At 48.5% G+C, this 21,599-nt stretch overlaps 1 protein-coding gene across 2 annotated transcripts in view; it reads right to left on the bottom strand.

The window, feature by feature from the left end:
• The window catches only part of Xylb (xylulokinase), a 41,821-nt gene that overhangs the window by 19,422 nt on the left and 800 nt on the right, over positions 1-21,599 (bottom strand). Inside the window, exons 2-9 of one of the 2 annotated variants that reach the window (XM_059267170.1) lie at positions 16,707-16,789; positions 15,485-15,567; positions 14,121-14,190; positions 10,714-10,794; positions 7,793-7,879; positions 7,159-7,287; positions 5,432-5,497; positions 2,910-2,982 (exon numbers count right to left, since the gene is read on the bottom strand). In XM_059267170.1, coding sequence (XP_059123153.1) covers positions 2,910-2,982; positions 5,432-5,497; positions 7,159-7,287; positions 7,793-7,879; positions 10,714-10,794; positions 14,121-14,190; positions 15,485-15,567; positions 16,707-16,789 — 672 coding nt within the window. Of the gene's footprint in view, positions 1-2,909; positions 2,983-5,431; positions 5,498-7,158; positions 7,288-7,792; positions 7,880-10,713; positions 10,795-14,120; positions 14,191-15,484; positions 15,568-16,706; positions 16,849-21,599 lie in introns of those variants that run through there. The other variant, XM_059267171.1, reaches the window with a different exon arrangement.

Here is a 21,599-nt window from a genome sequence, read left to right as displayed (position 1 = left end):
ATGTAAGCTGTCATGTGGGTACTGGAAACTGAGCTCAGGTCCTCCACAGGAGCACTGAGCCACCTCTCCAGCCTTGTGGCTGGATCTATTTCATCACAGTGGGAAGGCAATACACTTTGAACATCTTGAACCCAAGAGCCAGAGGGCAGCAGGGCCTGTGTAAGTATACCACGTCGCCACCTCCTCCAAATGCTCTCCACAGACCCCCGTCACATGGGGAGCCTGAAAAATCTGCTCTTCTGAGGCCTGCCAGGAACAGGCATATCAACAACATGTTAACCAGAAATTGCTCCCTATGTCCCATGGGTTTCAAGGCATCCAGAGGCAGCCCTGACAGAGGGCAGCCCTCAGAGATTTCCCAATCTCATGGCTTTCCCAGGAAAAGACACATAAGATGGGGTCCTTATGATGGTATTTTTATACTTTTAAAGATTTATTTATTTATCTATTTAGTTAATGTGCACTGGTGTTTTGCCTGTATACACTTTGTGTGAGGATGTTGGATCCCCTGGAACTGGAGTTATAGACAGTTGTGAGCTGCCATGTAGGTGCTGGGACTTGAACTCAGGTCCTCTGGAAGATTAGCCAGTGCTCTTAAAAGCTGAACTATCTCTCCCAAGATTTATTATTTTTAATAATGTGCTTATGAGTCTGTCTGTGGTTATGTGCACATGACAGCAATCACCCAAGGAGCCCAGAAGAGGCTGTTAGATCCCCTGAAGCTGAAGGTCCCAGTGGTTGTGAGCCACCAGACATGGGTGCTGGGAACTAAACTTGGGTTCTCTGCAAGACCAGCACATGCTCTTAACCACTGAACCATCTCTCCAAAAGAGACCTGAGCTGCACACTTGCTGTTTTCACATGTCATGATACAAGAAGGCCTCACCAGCTGCCAAACAGGATCAAGTGCCTGAAATCAAAAAATCATTTTCTCTTTTTCTTCTTAAGACAGGGTCTCATACCCCAGGCTGATCCCAAACTTACGATGTAGCCGAGCGTGATCTGGAACTTCTCTTGTCCCCTCCCCCCCAGGGTTGGGATAACAGACATACACCACTATATCCAGCTTTCATGGGACTAGGAATTGCCCAGGGCTCCATGAATTCTAGGCAAGCACTCTACAACTGAACTATGTTACCAGCCCCTAAATAAACTTCCATTCTTTGTATATTACCTGGTCTCAGGTATTTTGTTATAACAACAGAAAACGGACTAAGATCCTCTTACACTCATCCTTGAGTTCTTTCAGCAACTTCCTCCTAGCTTCTTCTCTCTGCTGGCATCATGTCTATTTCCTCAGTTTTGATACTAAAAGCTAACACTTCTGAGCAGGGCACGGTGGCAGACATTTGTAATCAAAGTACCTCAGGAGGCAGAGGCAGAAGGATTGCTATGAGCTTGAAGCCAGCCTGGGCTACATATTGAGTTCAAGGCTAGCCTGAGGCACACAGCAAAATCCTGTTTCATAAAAACTAAAACCAGAGGCTAGAGAGATGGCTCAGTGATTAAGAGCTTGTGTGGTGATATATTGTTTTTATATATCTATATTTTTGTAATCTGGGAAATAAAGCTTGCCTGAAGATCAGAGGACAGAGCCAGCCACAGAGTTAGCCATAGAGTCAGGCAGTGGTGGCACACATCTTTAATCCTAGCACTCAGGAGGCAGAGGCAGAGATCTGTTTGGATTTCTGTGAGTTCAAGGCCACATTGGACTACATGAGATTAATCCAGTCTAAAAAAGAAACAGAGCCAGGCAGTGGTGGCACACACCTTTAATCCTAGCACTAGGGAGGTTGAAACAGGAAATTATATGGCTGAGTGGAGAAAGAAATATAAGGCGGGAGAAGACAGGAATTTGCTCTCTTGCAGATGCTCTGATAGGCTGAGGAGTTGGTAAGGTAAGAGGTGGTGGCTGTGGCTTGCTCTGCTTCTCTGATCTTTCTGGCTCTGGTTTTTATTATAAGACTATTTAGGATTCATGCAGCAGCTTGTCCTACTCTTGTAGAGGACCCAACTGGTTTCCAGGACCCACATCAGGTGCCTCACAGCCTCCTACAGCTGCAGCTCCAGAGGGGGCCGATGCCTCCATGGGCAACTGCACACAGGTGTGCACACACACGCACGCACGCACGCACGCACGCACGCACGCATAATTAAATAAAGTATATCTATTTTTTAAAACCCTAAAATCAAACAAAACAAAATCCCAAATGTTGAGTATGGCAGTACCCAACTGTTATCCCAGAAATTAGAAGGCAGAGGCAAGAGGTCAGGAGTTCAAGGTAATCCACAGCTTCATTGTAAGCTAAAGCCAGCTGGGCTACAAGAGACCATATCTCACAGAATAAAATTAGACTAAATAATAAATAAACACAATTCTCATAAATTTGCCAAATATGAGCAAAATAATAAGTAGCTTGTGAGAGTCGGATCCCAAGATGGTCCCTGTTGATTCTCGCCTCAGGTACTCACATCTTGTGAGGTGACCCCAACCCTGTCCCAGGCTGGTCCCTGAGATCAGAAGGATGGAACTTCCCAGATCAGCAAGGAGCAACTACAGCTTCTTGGCCCTTCTCTCATCCCCCCCCACCCCCCCCCACCCCCCCACCCCCGGCTGCCAGTTTGGTACCTTGTGAGTGATCTTGAACCAGGACCACCCAGTCCAGCTAGTGCCACATTCCAGACTAAGGGATACTCAGGCACTAAGTGAGAACTTAACATTTGCCATCTTCAGCCGGTAAGTGATGGGGACACTTGTAACACAACAGAAGATAACTAGTAGTCCTTCCTTCTTGGGAAATGATGAGATAGCAGCCTGACTGGCACCCACCCAGGCCGGATGAGGCGCTTGCTGTCCCCATGGCCACCCTGCATGTGAACAAGCGTCTCTCCATGCTCTGAAGACTTACCGTCACTGTAGTCGATGGGCGAGTACCCCCCCAGGAACAGAGAAGCAGCAAAGCTACTGACCAAGGAAATCCTCTGGAAAAGAAGGAAGCAGGGTGAGAGAGGACCTGCTTCCACACACCCTAAGCTACAGAACGCTTCACGCTCACACGCATATTTGCATGCGCACACACACACACACACACACACACACACACACACACACACACAGGAACAGAAGCTGAAACTTCAGCAGGTACTGATAGAGGCAAAGTGTCTGTTCAGAAGCAGCCAGAGTTCTGGGTAGTACTGGTTTAGGCCACAAAGCCATCATGACTGGGACCATGAAAGCCAAAGCCCTGTGAACATGCTGCACCTAGGGAGGCTAGTTTTCCATCTGGAATCCATTCACACACCCTCCATTCCTCACTCCTCTTCTGTGTCTTTGCATTTGGTCACAGGGAAGTGGACGTGTGGCCACAGAACACAGAATGTGCCAAGACTCTCAAGGCTACCACGAGTTTAAAGACAAACTGACCCCGACCCCAGAAGCTACGACACCCAGTCATGCCCCCAAGAGAATCACTGATGGACTGTAAACACCAGCCTGAGAATCTTTAAAGCCACCTTCCCACCCAGGGCTTCTAGACTCGAGAAGAGAGCCATCACCTCTAGTCCCCATTGGGACATACGCCTTGATTCCACACACATAACTTAAGGAGGGCTTTCAATCCTCAACGGCTAATGCTGCAAAGTAATCTGAAACGAATCATCAAATAATAAATTGCAGCCAGGTATAGTGGTATAGCCCTGTAGTCTTAGCACTTGAGGCTGAGGCAGGGGTTTGAAACCAACCCGGTCTACATAGTGAGTTCAAAGCTAGACTAGGTTACGCAGCAAACCATAATCAAAACAAAACACAAAATGCTGCATGTGTCGGGGCACACTTGTAAGTTTAGCTGTAATTTGGATGGGGGAGGAAGGAGGATCAGGAGTTCAAGGTTATCCTTAGCTTCATAGAGAGTTTGAGAACAACCTGGGCTACATGAGACAGTCTCAAAAAAAAAAAAAGTAAATAAGTAAATAAAAAGAATAAATGTTTGTAACTCTTATGGATTTGCCAAACAGGTACAAAAGCACAATATGTAGCTGGCTGTGGGAACTGGCCTTCAAGATGGTCCCTGTTGACCTTGACCGACCCACCCTCTGTGTCGGCAGCACTATCCAAGAGCTGGGGCTTCGGACTGAATCGAAAGGAACAGGTGAGGTGAGCATCAGCATTCGTCTCTCTGTGCTTTCTTTAAGGTTTATTTTTATTTCATGTGTGTGAGCATTTGTCTGCACGCATATATACTGTGCACCCATATGTGCCTGGTGCTCACAGAGGCCAGGAGAGCAAGTCCAGTCTCCTGGAACTGGAGTGACAGATGCCATGTGGGTGCAGGGAACTAAACCCAGGTCCTCTGCAAGAGCAGCCAGGCTCTTAACGTCTGAGCCACCTCTCCATCCTTCTCTCTGCTTTCTGACTAGGGACCCAATGTGACCAGCTGCCTCAAGCTCCTGACGCTTCAGCTTCCCTGCAGTGGTGGATTTGCACCCTCAACCTGTGGGCCAAAGTAAACTCTTCCTTCTCTTTGTTGCTTTTATTGGTTATTTTGTCACAACAAGAAGAAAATTAACTACAACAAGGAGCCAAGCATGTTGGGCCACACCCTTAATCCCAGCACTCAGGAATCCGAGGCAGGAGGATCAAGCCTTCCAGGATAGCCTGCACTACATAGTTAAATGCTGCTGCTGAAAGAAAAATAAAAAAAAGAAAAGAAAAGAAAAAATATGGAAGGAGGGCCAGCAGATGGCCCAGCAGGTTAGGGCACTTGCTACCAAGTCCAACAACTTGAGTTCCGTCTTTGGGCCCCATGTGGTGTAAGGAGAGAACCGACTCCCATAAGTTGTCCTCTGACCTCCACATACATACCCATACACACAAATAAGTAAATGGGATAATTCTGAAAGAAAGAGGGAAGGAGAAAGGAAGAACATCCTCAGCAATTTTATCATTGTGCAAACACCATCCAGCATGTTTATACAAATCTAGACAGGCCAGCCTAGAGCACACCTAGGCTGTACGGTGCAGCCCATGGCTCCTGGGCTACTATAGACAACTGTGGCACAGTGCCCTCTGTGGATCCAAAAGTAGAAAAGATAAAGGGGTTTTTGCCTTTACTTTTAATTTGTTTTACTGTATACTTGATCATGTGTGAGAGGTGCACACACACCACGGCACATATATGGAGGTCAGAGGGCAGCTTTCAGGAGTTGGTTCTCTCCTTCCACCCTGTAGGTCGTGGGGATCAAACTCAGGGGGTCAGGCTTGGAGGCAAGCACCTCAACCCACTGAGACATCTCAACAGCCCCCACTCTGAATCACTTAACACCTCCTCACCAAAGGCATTAATTAGCCAATGACGTAAGATGTGTTTGTGTCGGGCGAGTGTGACAAAAAGGATTGAAGTGTGACTCTGACGGAACACAAAGGCTCACCAACCTCGGAGTGTGCGTAGGCCTCGGGGCTTTGCTGGAAAAGCTTTGCTATCTGGTTCCCTGTAAAGCGCTGGGGGGAGAAAAAAAGACCACAGATTCTTAGACACTCAGATCCTGCACAGAATAATCTTAAAGTGAGGTTAGCATAGCATGATCTGGACATGGCATAGAATACCAATAGCTTTGAGAAACCCCCAAATCTAGAAATGCTTGTTATCAGCTCAACACGGGAGATGGTGTATTTTGGCCTTTGAGTCCTGAAAATGTTCTTGGTAATGAGCTCTTAGGCAGCCAGCAAACCCTATGCATTCACAGACAGAGCAGTAACCCCAGCTTACTGGGGGTGGGGGTGGGGGTGGTGTCTCACTCGTTCATTAGCTCTGTGACTAGCCCTTATTATAAGGGTCCTTAAAATATATTTACTCGTGTAGTTAGTGTGTATGGGTCTGTGTCTGAGTGTGTATCTGTGCACCATGTGTGCAGGAACCTACAGAGATCAGAAGAGGGAATAAGATCGCCTTGGAGCCACAGGTAGTTATGAGCTGTCCTGTAGGGGCTGGGAACCGAACCCAGGTCCTCTGCAAGAGCAGCCAGTGCTGTTAACCACAGAGCCCCCTTCCCAGTTCCGTGAGACCAGAAGCAGGGGCTCAGGTATTCTCCTGTGGAAACCGTATTCCTAATTGTTCTAACCGGGTTTTAAAATGTTTTGCCTTAGCCGGGCGGTGGTGGCGCACGCCTTTAATCCCAGCACTCGGGAAGCAGAGCCAGGCAAATCTTTGTGAGTTGAAGGCCAGCCTGGTCTACAGAGCAAGATCCAGGACAGGGCTGGGCGGTGGTGGCGCACGCTTTTAATCCCAGCACTCGGGAGGCAGAGGGAGGCGGATCTTTGTGAGTTTGAGGCCAGCCTGGGCTACAGAGTGAGATCCAGGACAGGCTCCAAAGCTACACAGAGAAACCCTGTCTTGAAAAAAGGAAGAAAAAAAAGAAAGAAAGAAAGAAAAGAAAAAAAAATCCAGGACAGGAAAAAAATTTTTTTGCCTTTATTTTTACTTTATTTATGAGGGAGTTATATATATGCCTTCCTCACGTAAATAAAATGTGTGTGTGTGTGTGTGTGTGTGTGTGTGTGTGTGTGTGTGTGTGTGTGAATGTCCATGTAGATGCCCAAGGAGGCCAAAAGTGGGTGTCCAATACCCGGGGCTGGGGTTACATGCCGGTGCTAGTCACCTGATGTCCTGGGAACTGAACCTCTGCAAGTGCAGTATGAACTCTGACCTGCTGAGCAATCTCTAGACCTCCATTCCCTGACTTAAGCCACATCATGTGACCCAAGATAGCCAATCACAACGAACGCTGGGACAGTGGCTAAAGCCTTGGGGCCCCTTGATTTAAGTCTGCTGGACACTATCTCCTTTCAGCTTCATTGCTATCATGAGGTTACAGACCATGAGTCTGAGGCAGCACACCCCTCCCCCATGCAGTAGATCCAGTGAGGGATGCAGCCGTGCTCATACCTGGGGCCTGCACCTGGCCTGGGGCCACATGCAAGGACCTTGCCATTGCCTGCTAAATGAAACAGGATAGCCTGGACCAGAACCCAGGGCCAACGTGTTCCAACCCGGCTTCAGGGAACGACACTAGCATCACTTCAGATGATCCCTGCCTCCCCCAAGCTGGCTGCCCACTACATCCTCCCAGAGCCTTACCCATCGTGACGAGCGTGTCACCTACCTCATAGGCCCGGGACCCTGTGAGGCAGCTGAGAGCCCGGGCCCCACCCACAGCAGCCTCCAGCTGGCGGCACTGGGCTGTGGTACTGGAGTCCATCCATACGGGACAGTTGCTGATGGAGAAGCTGTCCTAGAAAGAACAGCAGAGTTCAGGCTTTCCTTCTACCACTGACTACAGGCAACCCTGGGGCTGGTAGTCACACTGCCCATCATGTCAGGAAGACCCTGTGGACAGACCCCCTGCAGGACCAGTGAGGCCTCTCCAGAAAGCCTGAGGCGGGATGATCTCTGTTAGAGACACCTGGGCACATCAGGCTACAGGAGGCAAGGCAGCGGGCCACGGCGGCACCACAGTGCAGGTTTGGAGCTTTGGAGACAGGAGGGAAGGGAAACTGGAGACCCCACCTCCCAGCATCACCAAGGGCCACAGCTGTTCTGTGAAGGAAGGGACTCATTAATGAGGGCGTCATCTGCACCCCTGGGCAACCCCAAGGAGACTTCAGCCTGAGGGCTGAGCAGACGGCATTCCACCTTCTCACACTCATGCGGAGAAGCCTCAGATTGCAGGGTTCCCTGCACACACGGGTCCGTCTGCAGGGTTTGCAGAAGGTTATTAGATTCACAAGCATCTTCACCTGTAACTGCTGATGTAACGGGAGAGCTGGCGACAGGCTCGACAGCGCCAGGCTGGCTCCAGTCTTCCAGTAAACGCTCCCATGTTGCTGTTGAGGGGAATTCAAGCACATGTTCATCTACCATGCCTGGAGTCACAACCTCCTGCAGGCGCAGAGCCAGACTTCAAGCCAAAAAAAAAAAAATCCAAAAACAACAACAAAAACCATTCTCCAAGACTCTACCACCTCTCTGTCACATAACTCAGTGCCTTTATGACGCGTGGTTTTCACTTTTTGTTTGTTTTGTTTTGGTTTGGTTTTTTTTTTTTTTTGAGACAGGGTTTCTCTGTGTAGCTTTGCGCCTTTCCTGGAACTCGCTTTGCAGGCAGACCAGGCTGGCCTCGAACTCACAGAGATCCGCCTGCCTCTGCCTCCCGAGTGCTGGGATTAAAGGCGTGCGCCACCACCGCCCAGCGGTTTTCACTTTTATAAAATGAGAAGGAACTCCTTCCTATCACCTCAAAACTTGTAAGGAGGGTTCTGGAACCATCAGTCTGTACTGTGTATCTTTTGTCAAACTGTACTAATTTCTCAAATACCACCCACAGTAGTGCCTGAGGTTGTCTCACGCCATTTATTCACTCAACAAACATATTGGGCAGCAAGATCATGCCAGACACGAGTTAATAGGTTATTATTGACCCTGATGTCCAGGACCATGAACGTGAGTGAGGGAAAGACATAAAAACACAATTACAAACCCTGTGGAGGGCTCAGGCGATGCTCGGTTGTTAAAGTGCGTTTCCTGCAAGCGTGAGAACCCAAGTTCGGTCCTGTATTTAAAAAATAACCTGTGGGGCTGGAGAGATTACTCGGTGGTGGAGAGCATGGCTGCTCTTCTAGAGGGCCTAGCTTCAACTCGCAGCACCTACATGGTGGTTCCCAAACACCTGTAACTCCAATTCCAGAGGATCGGATATTCTCATCTGGCCTTGCAGGCACCAGGTGTGCCTGTGGTACACAGCCATGCCTGTAGACAAAACACTCATACACAGAAAATAAACAATAAATAAATAAACTTTAAAAAAAAATCTAGAGGGCTGGAAAGATGGCTAACAAAATAACAAAAGTAATAATAATCAAAACAACAAAAATCTGGCATGGTGGTGTGTGCTTATAATCCAGCACTGGGGAGGTGGGGACAGACAGGTTCCTGGGGCTCACTGGCTGGTCAGTCAGCCTAGCCTACTTGTTAAGCTCTAGAACAGTGAGAGACCCTGTCTCAAAAAGTAAGGATGACACCCAAGGTTGTCCCCTGACCACCCATATGTACAGACAGACATGGACATATGCACCCTCACACGCAAACCTGTGGAGCCGCAGTGATGAGAAAACAGAGGAAACAGCCGGTGGGTGTACAGACTGCGGCATGGACAGGATGGTAGGACGGAGCTCCAGGAAGAGGAAAAGCTGCAGAGAGCTGGGAACCTGCCGCCAAGCCTGACGACCTGAGTTTGATCCCAGCGTCCACATGGTAGAAGAACCAACTCCCAGAAGCTGTCTTGAGACCTCCACACACTTGCCCCGATATAGTGTCACAAATACACACATACACGAAATGTTTTTTGTATTTTAAAAAAGAGTAGCTAAAATTTAAGAAAGTGTATTATGTTCCAGGCACTGTCCGATGTATTTAACAGTCACAGTGACCCTGTGTGAGATAGGGGTGTGGAGGCCCCAGGAGTCTGGGTGATGTGACTTGGGTCAGGCTTCTAGGTGGCAGAGCTGGGCACGCCCAGAGCACCTCTTCTGGTTGGCAGCACCACACCAGCCCAGAATCACCACTGGGACCAGAGAACTTGAGGACCTCAGCCCAGTGTGTGGCACACACTCGCTCAGTCAATACTCTGGACAACAGGAACACTACAACTTTCTACTGGAAACACTCCCAGGGCTGGAGGGGTGGCTCAGCGGTTAAGGGAGCTTGCTGCTTTGGCAGAGGACCCAAGTTTGGTTCTGAACACCCACATCAGCGGGGCTCACAATTGCTTGTAACTCCAGCTCCAGGGGAACCAACATCCTCTTCTGGCCTCCTAAGGGCACCTACACTTATGTACACACACACACACACACACACACACACACACACACACACACGTAAAAAGAAACACATAAAACTGCTCTCATTGTTAGTATCACTCCTTATTGTTTTTCCTTCCAAGAACTAGAAAGCAGTTTTAGTGCCACCAAACAGCCACAATAACTCCATATTGAATGTCCTCTCCATCCCTTATGGGACCTGTGCATAGTTACCTATCAACTGTCTTCCTTTACTATTGTTTATCTACTAAGTACCGAGGAGTCAACGCCAGGCCTCACGCATGCCAGGAAAGTGCTCTACAACTGAATTATATCCTAGCCTTCTAATTTATTTTGAGACAGGGTCTCATTAACTTGCCCAGGCTAGCTTCAAACTTACCCTGTATAGCCCAGGTAGGCCTTGAACTTACAATCCTCTTGCTTTAGCCTTGCAATTAGCTGGGATTACAGGCCTACACCACCAAGCCCACCTAAATGTCCTATTTATACAACACCTTATCGTAGAAGCATCTCAGATCCTTTTGCAAGAAGATCAGCCATACAGCCCCTAAGGTGAACAAGCTGGAGGTACTGTCACTACCAAAGAAATGTGTACTCACTTTTGAGGCTAGCCTGGTCTACAGAGCCAAGTTCCAGGACAGTCAGGGCTACACAGAGAAACCCTGTCTGGAAAAATCTAAAAAGAAAAAGAAAAAGGAAGGAAGGGAGGGAGGGAGGAAGGAAAGAAAAAGGAAAGAAAAGAAAGAAAGAAATGCGCACTCCACAGGATGCCATCAGCTCAGCACCCACCCATTGCTGAGACAGCCAAGTTCCCAGGGCAAATGGGGCTGCTGTTGACAAACCTGGCCTGCCCCAGATAAGGCTAGAACTTGAGAGAAGTCAAAGCCAGAAGCCTTCATCTTCTCCAGGATCAGGTCCAGAGCCTGGGAAGAAGAACAGAATCCACCATGACCCAACAGAACCACTGAGTCCTCTATGAACCTTAGCTTAGAAATGTCAAAGCGCCGCAGAGAGGAGGGTTATCAACACAGGATCTGTAAGTATCAGGACAGCTAATTAACAAGCTGGCCTCAGCCACATAAAAGGCTCAACTTGGCTAAACACATTTTTTTTTGTTTGTCTGTTTTAAATGTTCATTTTTTTTTTGCCAGACATGGTGGCTCATCCCTTTAATCCCAGCACTTAGGAGTAGGTGGATCTCTGTGAGTTTGAGGCCAGCCTGGTCTACAAAGTAAGCTCCAGGATCGCCAGGGCTGTTACACAGAGAATCCCTGTCTTGAAAAATCCAACAAAACAAAACAAAACAAAACATTTATTTGTATTGGTGTGTATGTGTATGTGTGTATGTGAGTGTGTGTCCCATGTGTGCAGGTGCCTGAGGAGGCCAGAGGAGGTCACCTGATCCTCTCAAGCTGGAGTTAGATGACTGTGAGCAATCTGGCATGGGTGCTGGGAACTAAGCTCAGGTCCTCTGGAAGAGCAGCAAGCACTCTTAACCACTGAGTCATCTCTCCAGCCCCGATTTTTGATTTTTTGAGAGAAGGTCTCATGTAGTCCAGGCTGGCCCCCAACTCACTATGTAGCTAAGTGAAGGAGTCCTTGCAGGTATCCAGGGAAGCAAACTGCTCGAAGAGATAAGTATGAAAACCTGAGCTGGGCGGTGGTGGTGTATGCCTTTAATTCCAGTGCTTGGGAGGTAGAGGCAGGTGGATCTCTGAGTTCTAGGCCAGCCTGGTCTACAGGGTGACAGCCAGAGCTATAGAGAAACCCTGTTTCAAAAAAACCAAAAAAAAAAAAAAAAAAAAAAAAAGAAAGAAAGAAAAAGAAAACCTGGTGCAGATTGGCTTCATCAACCTGGATCAGACTATGGGGAGTCTAATAACAGGCAGCTTATTCCCAATATATTTAAGCCCAGTATAATTTGGAAAAAAGTTTCCTGGTGCAGTTCAACCCCTGGTGCACAAGGAAGCATAATTACATTGAGACTCAACTCAGGGCACAGGTCACCTCTTCCAAGAAGATGGGTTCTAGAGATGGGCTGCCTGTACCAGCTTTAATAGAGGTCATTGGCTGTTAGCCACTGCCTGTCCTAGTTGGAGGAGCTTGATACGGCCTGGCCCAACAGATAACACCAGGCTGTTAATCACTTCCAACGCTCAGCTGTCTGGACGGAAGAACAGGTTTTACATCTTCCCCATTGGAAAGACAATCCAGTGTGCTTAGCATTCCTGGTTTCTCTGGAGATCTGCAGACACAAGGACCTTCATGCTATGCTCCCAACAGCTAAGGTGACCTTGAACTCCTGATCTTTCTGCCTCTACCTCTGAAATGCTGGGATTCCAGATATGCACCACCATGCCTACTCTGCCTAAACAAATGTTGAATAAACGAAATCATAAACCATTAATCCTCAGGATTTCCGTCTCTACTTGGCATCCCCCAAGCACTAAGGAAGAACCAGAGCAAACAGCTCAAAGTTTTGTTTTTCTTTTACTTGTATTTCTCCTTCACCATCTGAATGACCCGAGCACGGCAGAGAAAGCAAGGCAGGCAGGTGTTGCCATCAGAGGAGGGTGCCAGGTCCAGACTGTCTGTCCACAGGAGCCTGAGGCGAAAGGGCTGAGGAGAGCCGGTGGTGGTGCTGCCAAGGGCCGTTTAACATGCTCATCCAGCTGGACTTTCTTCCCAGGAGTGGGTGGGACGGTGGTGGTGTCCAGCAGAGTACGACCTCACAGTCACATGCTAAGACCTCATGGGCTGGGCCGCAGCTAAGTTGGCCGAACACTTGCCTACCATACATAAAGCCCTGGGTTCCATCCCCAAAGCACACACACCCAAGCGTGGTGGCACATGATTATTATCTTAGCACTCAGGAGAAGGCTGGGGGATCAGAAGTTCAAGGTCACCCTCAGGTACACAATGTTTGAGGCCAATCTGGAATACATGAAGACCTGTCTCAGTATGTGTATATTTTATGGAAGATGACAGACAGACAGACAGACAGATATATGAACATTTCACGGCAGGAATCTGAGACTCATCCCAGCTCATATCTTCTGATGGCAGAGAAATCACTCCAGCTTTTGTCTAACCCTGACATCCCCACTCCATGCTGAGATCATTCCTGGCCCTGACAACATGCTTGTCAAACCTCAGACAGGAGGGCAGGGACCGGCAAAGTTGGAAACAAGTCCAGCTCCAGAGGCTGCGACAGCTCAGCGACCAGCCTGGCTCCGCAGGCAACCGGGGATCTCCTCCCACCTACCCCGACACAGCCCTCAATGTCTGGGACCTCTCGGCCCTTGCCTCTGACCTCCCACTTTGGTCTGGCGCAGTCTTCTGGAGTGCCTTTCAGCCAACCTGTCTGGGTAGAACCCACCCTTAACTCCACTCTTCCGGTGTTTGACCCATGATCAGGCAGACAAAACAGAACTCACTCTAGTTCAGTTTTTAAAAAGAGATTATGCAGGGGATGGTTCAACAGGAATGGGAGGACGGAGAGGATTTCTGGCACATACACACAGGGCTGCCTTGGACTCTCAAGTTGAAGGACTTTGCTGTCTCCAGCACATGAGGCAATCCAAGCCCTATCATGTCCATGTTGAACAAATCCTTGCACAGTTCACCAGATCTGGCCAGAGGCGGACCAGGGTGGATGGTCCAACGTAGGCGGGTTTAGCTTGGGGTTGATCTCAGCCTGACTAGTTGATTATAAGACGCTATTCTGAGTGACCATGCCGTGGGGACAAACACTAAGACACCAGGGGCCATGCTTGGACTGACATCAGGGACTGGGAAAGCCTGGCTCTATGTCCCTTTAGAGGTAGCATGGGCTGGGGATACAGCTCAGTTGGTAGAAGCTCCAGGACTGCATATTGGGCATGATGCTACACACCTATAACCCCACTTAAAGGGTAAAGACAGGAGGATCAGAAGTTCAAGGTCATCCTTGGCCACATAGTGAGTTCGAGACCACCCTGAGCTATGAGACCCTGCCTTTAAAAATAAATAAATCTTCAAAGGCAGGGCCTGCCAACCTTTGTGGCTCTGGTACCTAGAAGTCCCCTGAGAGTCCTCACAGACAAGGACAGGCATCAGCTAAGGCTGGTCTGCCCCAGGAACCACTCAACTTACTTTAACTCTGGTTAAAGGGTTAAACAGTCTCACCAGATGCCCCATGAGCTGCCACCTTGGGGCCACCAGTGACAGGCCGGATACAGGAGAAGGAAGGGAGCTTCCCTATGCTTACCTGGACCCACATCAGGACTGGAGAGGTGACCGTCAGCCTGTCCTTGTGTACATGGACACCGCCCTGAGTTCTGCAGGGAGAACAGGTATGTGGAATGGAGCTCCAGGGCAGGCTGAGCTCTGAGGAGCTGCCCCATAGTGGTAAGAGACCTCCAGGAAGAGGACAATATCCCTGAGTGCCAAGCAGAAATTATGTACTGACCAGGGGAAGATGTAAAGAAAAGATGTGGGATCTTTTTTCATATGAAACTGGACAGCTCATTTTTTTTTCCAGTTTTCATTTTATCTATATGCATGTGTTTGCCTATATGTATGTCTGTGTACCACATGTGTGCCTGGTGCCCTGGGAGGTCAGAATAGGCTATAAGATCTGCTAGAACTGGAGTCATAGATGGTTGTGAGCCACTGTGCTCAGGTCCTCTGGAAGAGCAGTCAGTGCTCTTAACCGCTGAGCCATCTCTCCAGCCCTGGGGAAGCATTTCCTAGAAGACACCTCAGAAGACAAAACCTTGCCTAGAAGGCAGGGTTGGGCCTCACGACTGAAAACTGGGTGGTGTCGTTGTTGTTTTTTCCCCTCAGAGTCTTACATTGTAGGTCAGGCTGGCCTGATGTGACCACTGGACTCTAGCCAGAAGCATGAGCTGATGGGAACTTTTTTGTTTTGTTTTGTTTTTTGTTTGTTTGTTTTTGACATAGGGTTTCTCTGGTTAGAACTCATTCTGTAGACCAGGCTGGCCTGGAACTCACAGAGATCTACCTGCCTCTGTCTCCCAAGTGCTGGGATCAAAGGTGTGCACCACCATCTCCCGGCTTTGTGAACATTTTTCTTTATAACTTCAGTCTGTGGTACTCTTTCATTAGCAACAGAAGATAGCCAAGTACAACCATCAAACTTTGGTACAGTGCCTGGCAAAAACAGATCTCAAATGTATGTGTGAATGGATGGATTGAATTAGGAAAGAATAGGGAAGAAATCACTCTCTGTATGGAAAGAGAAGATTCTCAGGGGTGGAGAGATAACTCAGAGGTTAAGACCTGAGTTCCGTTTCCCAGCACCCTGTGGTGGCTTACAAACATCTGAAACTCCGGTTACAGGAGATCTGATGTCTCTGTCCTATGTGGGCCCCAGGCATGAATGTGGTACACAGACATACATGCAAACAAACACCCATACATAATAATAATAATAATAATAATAATAATAATAATAATAATAATAATAATAATAGAAGGTGCTCAAGTTCTACGTAGAAGACCACCTCTTTGGCAACTGGGTTAAGTCAGAACAGTGTAGCTGATAAATGCAAATGGTTTAGGGAAGATTCAAACCGCCCACCCACTCACCCATGCATACGAAGTACATACCCAAATTCGGGGAGGTCTCTGTCAAAGTGCACACTATCCTCATAGAAGACGTTCAACTCTACATCAACAGCAACAATCTTAACCTGGAAGACATTTATGAAAATGGTATCTAGGGTTTTCTCAGCCTCTGCTTATGGCCCAAGGGACTTCCAACTTCAGTCATGGTTCACAGAGAGGGTAGTATTGTAACCACAGCAGCAGAAGTTTCATGGGGCACATGTTCAAAGATTTAGTAAAAAGAAAGAAAGAAAGAGAGAGAGAGAGAGGGAGAATTAAAGAATGGGAAAGCCAGGTGAAACTCCCACTGTCTATAAAAATCTGCTCCCCAAACAGTGGAGACCAGGATTCTATACCTGACAAGGAGGTGTGTCTCCAGGGGTTGTCCCCAGAGCCATGACCACGGTCAAGCCATACATGGCATCCTAATGAAGCCATTCCAAGCTCAGAGAAGGTGAGGACTCTCTGAGTCCTATGGGATGTTCCCCTCAGAGACCGGAAAAGTTCTGCCTCTCTTCATCCATCTGAGGAGAGGGGTTTCACAGCCACTGTGTGTGTTCCTCAAGGATGCATACTGAACCCCTCCCTGGGCGTCCCATGCCTACTTGGAAGCCAGGTTATAATTGCACTCAGCTATCTGCTGGAAACACCAACCTCTGACCAGCAGTCCTGGAAGCCTGGACCCTGGCGGGCTGCTGCCAGCCAAGAGAGGTCACTGGGGTGAGGGGGGGGGGGGGCAGTGGACGGGCAAAATCCGTTTATACACTAAGCCAGTTCACGTTTGTTTAAAAACAAAAGGGGCCTGCCATGGTGGCGCCCTCCTTTAAACCCAGCACTTGGGAGGAAAAGGCGGGAGAATCTCTATGAGTTCAAGGCCACCCTGGTCTACACAGTGAGTAGAGGCCAGCCAGAGCTACATAGTGAGGCCTTGTCTCAAAATATAAAATAAAATAATAAATAAAAATAAAAATAGTAAAGGCTGTGATCTGGATCTAGGTTTTGCATGCGCGCACGCCTCTGCCAGCCTGTGGGCTTTTCTGTTTTCGCTGGGTGTCCTGGGTCCCTGCCATCCGAAACCCTGACTCCGCGTGGACCCCTTGAGTCACTTCTCCCCGATGCACGTCCACGGTGTTCCGCGGGGAGGCACCCGCGGTTTCCGGGAGATCGTGTCTGGCTAAAAGGGCATCGCCAGGTTCCCCCTGGGCGCACCGCGACCCGCACATACCTGCTGCGTGCTGAAGTCCCAGCCCAGGCAACAGCGCCGGCCCGCGTGCTCCTTCATGGCCCTGGGGTTCCCGCTGCCGGTCTGTGAGTCCGTCGGTCCGTGTGTCCCGCGGTGGCGAGATTGTCGGCCAGATGGTCGCCGCGCTCCGACACCCGGAGACGCCAGGACCCGCCCCTCGCCACGCCCCGCAGGACTCTGGACTGGAGTCACGAGGCGGTCTACACTCTGGCGCCGCCTGCGGGAGGACGTTAGTGGGACTGCGTCTAGCTGGGGCGCTTGATGGTCCCTAGCATTGAGGGTCCCCACCCTGCAGCGCAGCGGCTTCCCTCCAGGTTCACCCGCCTGCCTTAAGAAGGTTTGGCTTTCCTTGGAGACACGTGGGACACAGGCGGGAACTCTGGGGTGACTAGTTCTTGCAGGTCCCTCAGGTGGTTCTGGGCCAGGGAATCTTTTGGAATTGCTCTTGGGTAGTGGAGTAGCTGTCGACCTCATGGTAGTGACTCGAAGGTCACAAGGAAATGGGTCCTGAGGTTGGAAGACCTAGGCTTTGACCAGCCTTGTCCGTACCTAGCACATCTCACCTCTGGATTTAAAATCAGTGTTCTTGGGTCTGTGAGATGGTTCAGGGGATTAAAGGCACTTGCCACCAAGCATGAGTACCTTAAAGAATCCACGTGGTAGAAAGATCCTACACATCTTACAAGTTATCCTCTGACCTACACACACACAGCATGGCACATGTGCCAACACACACACAAACACACACACACACACACACACACACACACCATAAACAAACAAACATACATGTGCCAATAAATAAATAAATAAATACATACATAAATGGCAACATTTGAGAAAAATCAGAGGTTGCGATAACCCCATGGATGACTCATTTATCTCGGCTGTCAGGTAATGTATTGGTGGTCTAATGTGTCAGGCAAGGCAAAGCCAGACAAGAACCCAAAACGTGTTCATAGAGCTGAAAGCACCTTCTTTTCCTGTGGGGACATCTTTCTAGAAATCCCCAGGACATCCACCTGCCTACAGGAAGTGCAGGCAATGTGCAGTTGGATCATCAGACTCTTCCCTTGCTGAACTCCAGCAGCTTGGAGCTCAGCCTGAACAAGAAGGCACTTAAACTAAGTTCCTGTCCTCCAGGACATTTACTGCTCATTGGGGACACAGGCCCTCAGCAGTTACTACTCAGGATGCCAATGCTCAGACACTGGGACTGCTCAGAAGCAAGTATGTGACCTGCTGAGCACACTTAGTCCTCACAGTGGTTTGACCGACTCTGTAGCACGAAATCCTAATTGGTCTTATTAATAAAAACCCAGAGTCAGATTCAGGGTGAAAGCTGACAGTCCAGAGAAACAGAGCAGCCAGCCACCAGACTTCTTACCTCTACCAAATCCTCAGCCTGAAAGAGTGCCAGCTCCTGTCTCCTCCTGCCTTACATTCCTCTCACTTCCTGACTCCACCTTCCTGGTGCTGGGATTAAAGGTGTGTGCCACCACTGCCTGGCCTCTATGGCTAACTAGTGGCTTAGCTCCACACCCTGATCTTCAGACAAGCTTTATTCGTTAGATCACAAACAAAATATCACTACACAACTCCATTCTATCTTTTGTTTGTCTGGGCCTTGTATTTTATTTATACTAACTCCATTTGGAAAGAAGGAAGGAAAAGGGAAGGGAGGGAGGGAGGGAGGGAGGGAGGTGGGGGGGAGGAAGGAAATGTTCCCCTAGTCATGGTTGCATATACCTGTAATCCCAGCACTTGGGAGGCCGAAACAAGAGAATCTCAAGTTCAAGACCACTCTGGATAAATTATTGAAACCCTGTCTCAAAATAAAATTAAAAGGGGGCTGAAGAAGCCAGTTGTGGTGGCCATGCCTTCAACCCCAGCACTCAAAAGGCAGAGACAGGTGGATCTCTAAATTCAAGGTCAGCCTGGTCTACAGAGAGAGTTCCAGGACAGCCAGGGCTACATAATAAGGAGACTGTCTCAAAATAACAGGTGGGGTGGGGGTGCTGAAATCCAAGCTGGGTGTGTTGTTGCATTGCATTTAATTCCAGCACTAGGGAGGCTGGGCAGATGGATCTTTATGAGTTTGAGGCCAACCTGATCTACATAGCAAATTCCAGGTCAGCCAAGGCTACACCGAGAGACAACCCCCCCACCCCCCAAAACAAAAAATGAAAGAAAAGAAGAAAAGTAAGTGGGGACTGAAGGTAGAGACTTTCCCTAACCTGTGCCCTAGAGTCAACCTTTTGTAACTACAAAAATCAAAATCTTAATTAAACTTGGGGTAGTAATTTACATCGTAATCCAGTACTTGGAAGGGTGAGACAAGAGGACCATGAGTTTGTGGACAGCCTGGGATACATAGCAAGATCTGGATCTGTATCAAAAATAATAATCCTCTCTCTCTCTCTCTCTCTCTCTCTCTCTCTCTCTCTCTCTCTCTCTCTCTCTCTTATTTTTTTGTTTGACAGTCTTGCTCTATGTCCCAGGTTGGACATATAAAATGTCTGGGCTCAAAAGACCCTTTTGCCCAGCACCCTTGGGTTTACACCCTCCTGCTGGAGCCTCCCTGGTGGCCTGTGACACCAGGTCTGGTGTGACAAAATCTGTTTTATTGTATTTTAAGACAAGATCTCATGTGCCCCAGGTTAGCCTGGAATTCTCTGTGTAGCTGAGACTGGCCTTGAATTCCTGATCCTCCTGCCTCACCTTCCCAAACGCTGTAATTGCAGGTCTACGCCACCATACCACTTTGAAGTTATCTTTTGCTGTTGTCCAAGGGTCAGCAGATTACCTGGGGATGAGCACATCTAAGCCTAGCTCAGTTGGGGTGGCTCTGCTCCACATGACTCTTGCCCTCACCCGGAGCTCAGTATGCTGTCTGAGAACACCAGAAAAGAGCTTGGGCAGCCATTTGAGAAGTATGTCCTGTGGCTACCCCAAAGTCAAGGGGTGGATGAGGCCAGGAAAAGGTGTGGATGCACAGTGGGATAAAGAATGGGGCCAAAGCCGGGCGGTGGTGGCACACGCCTTTAATCCCAGCACTCGGGAGGCAGAGCCAGGCGGATCTCTGTGAGTTCGAGGCCAGCCTGGGCTACCAAGTGAGTCCCAGGAAAGGCGCAAAGCTACACAGAGAAACCCTGTCTCGAAAAACCAAAAAAAAAAAAAAAAAAAAAAAAAAAAGAAAAAAAGAATGGGGCCAAGGTGGGGCTGGAGAGATGGTTAAGAGCATTGGCTGCTCTTCCAGAGGTCCTGAGTTCAATTCCCAGCAACAACATGGTGGCTCACAACCATCTATAATAAGATCTGGTGCCCTCTTCTGGTGTGCTGACATACATGTAGGCAGAACACTGTATACATAATAAACAAATAAATCTTAAAAGAAAAAAACAAAAACAAAAAAGGTTCAGGCCTCCACAAGAGCCCACTACTACCAGGACTACACAGTGAGATTCAGGCTCATAAACAAACAAACAAATAAAAATAAATAAAGCCAATGATGAAATCCACAAGAGGCTACACTACCACCAGGACTACACAGTGAGATTCAGGCTCAGGGCAGATGGAGGCTGCTCAGAGAGAATTATGAAGAACATATCAAACAACACAGAAATCATGACAGGCATAAGGTAGAAGCCATCAGAAGAGCCTTCCTGGAATGTGGGGCCTTTGGCAGTTACACATGCCACCAGGAGTGTTAGGTTGAACAGCAGAGAGGCGGATCTTATGAATTCAGCCAGAAAAGAATCAGAGAGACCCCAAGGACCTTACCGTGTGTCGTGGCCAATGTCATGGCCTAAAGAGCAAACACCTGTTTCTCTAAGGCTACAGTGCTGACTCCTGGTGAGGCTCTTTCTCAGCTTTGGAAATGGCCTCCTCTGTGTGTACGTCCCTAGAGAAAGGGGGCAACTCATGCTGTCGAGGGGTACAGGGAAGAAGACAGAACTCCACCTTGACACACCCAGGAGCTTGAGGAGTCCCCCTAATCTTTTGGTTACCTCAACTCGGGCCAACATACCATAGAATGTTTCAGGGGCTTTTGTTTTTACATTTATTATTTAGTGTGAGTAATGGTGTGTGTAGCAGTCAGAGGACAGTGTGCAGAAACAGGTTCTGTTCTTCTACCCTGCAGATTCTGGGCTCAATCTCAGGGCATAAGGATTGCCAGCCAGGGCCCTTACCCTCTGAGCCATCTTGATGGCTCAAGATATTTTAATGTAGACTTTAAGCACAAAAGAGAGAGATGGGCTGGAGAGATGGCTCCATGATTAAGAGCACATACTGCTTTTGCAGAGGAGCTGAATCCAGTACCCACATCTATCTAGCCTGGGCTACAGAGTAAGTTCAAGATCAGCCTGAGCAATTTAGTGATCTCTGTCTGAAAATTGAAATGAGTGTTGTGCAGGGCAGTGGTGGAACATGCCTTTAATCCCAGCACTCAGGAGCCAGAGGCAGGCGGATCTCTGAGTTGGAGGCCAGCCTGGTCTACAGAGTGAGTTTAGGTCAGCCAGGACTGTTAAACAGAGAAACCCTGTCTCGAAAAAACACAAAAACAAACACAAAATGAGGGCCGGAGTGTAGCTCAGCAGTAGTGTACTTGCCCAGCAGGTGCAAGGCCACAGATTCATTCCCCAGTATTGTGAGACAGAAATAAAAACAAACACACCAGAATGAGGGACTGAATTAGATAAGCAATTATAATTCAGATTCAATAACTTATTTTATGTATCTGTAATTGTATATTTCTATGCAGAAGACTTCATCTTGGGGTATATTAGAACTTAAATCTATCTTCAGTCTATTGTGACTCAGAAGAAATAAAATCAGTCTTTGAATCAGTGGGAGGCTGTTATGAGAGAAGGT

The sequence above is a fragment of the Peromyscus eremicus genome, chromosome 7, assembly GCF_949786415.1.
Source record: "Peromyscus eremicus chromosome 7, PerEre_H2_v1, whole genome shotgun sequence".
NCBI lineage: Eukaryota > Metazoa > Chordata > Mammalia > Rodentia > Cricetidae > Peromyscus > Peromyscus eremicus.
The sequence above is the reverse complement of the archived record's forward strand: the minus strand, read 5'-3'. Positions and strand labels throughout refer to the sequence as shown.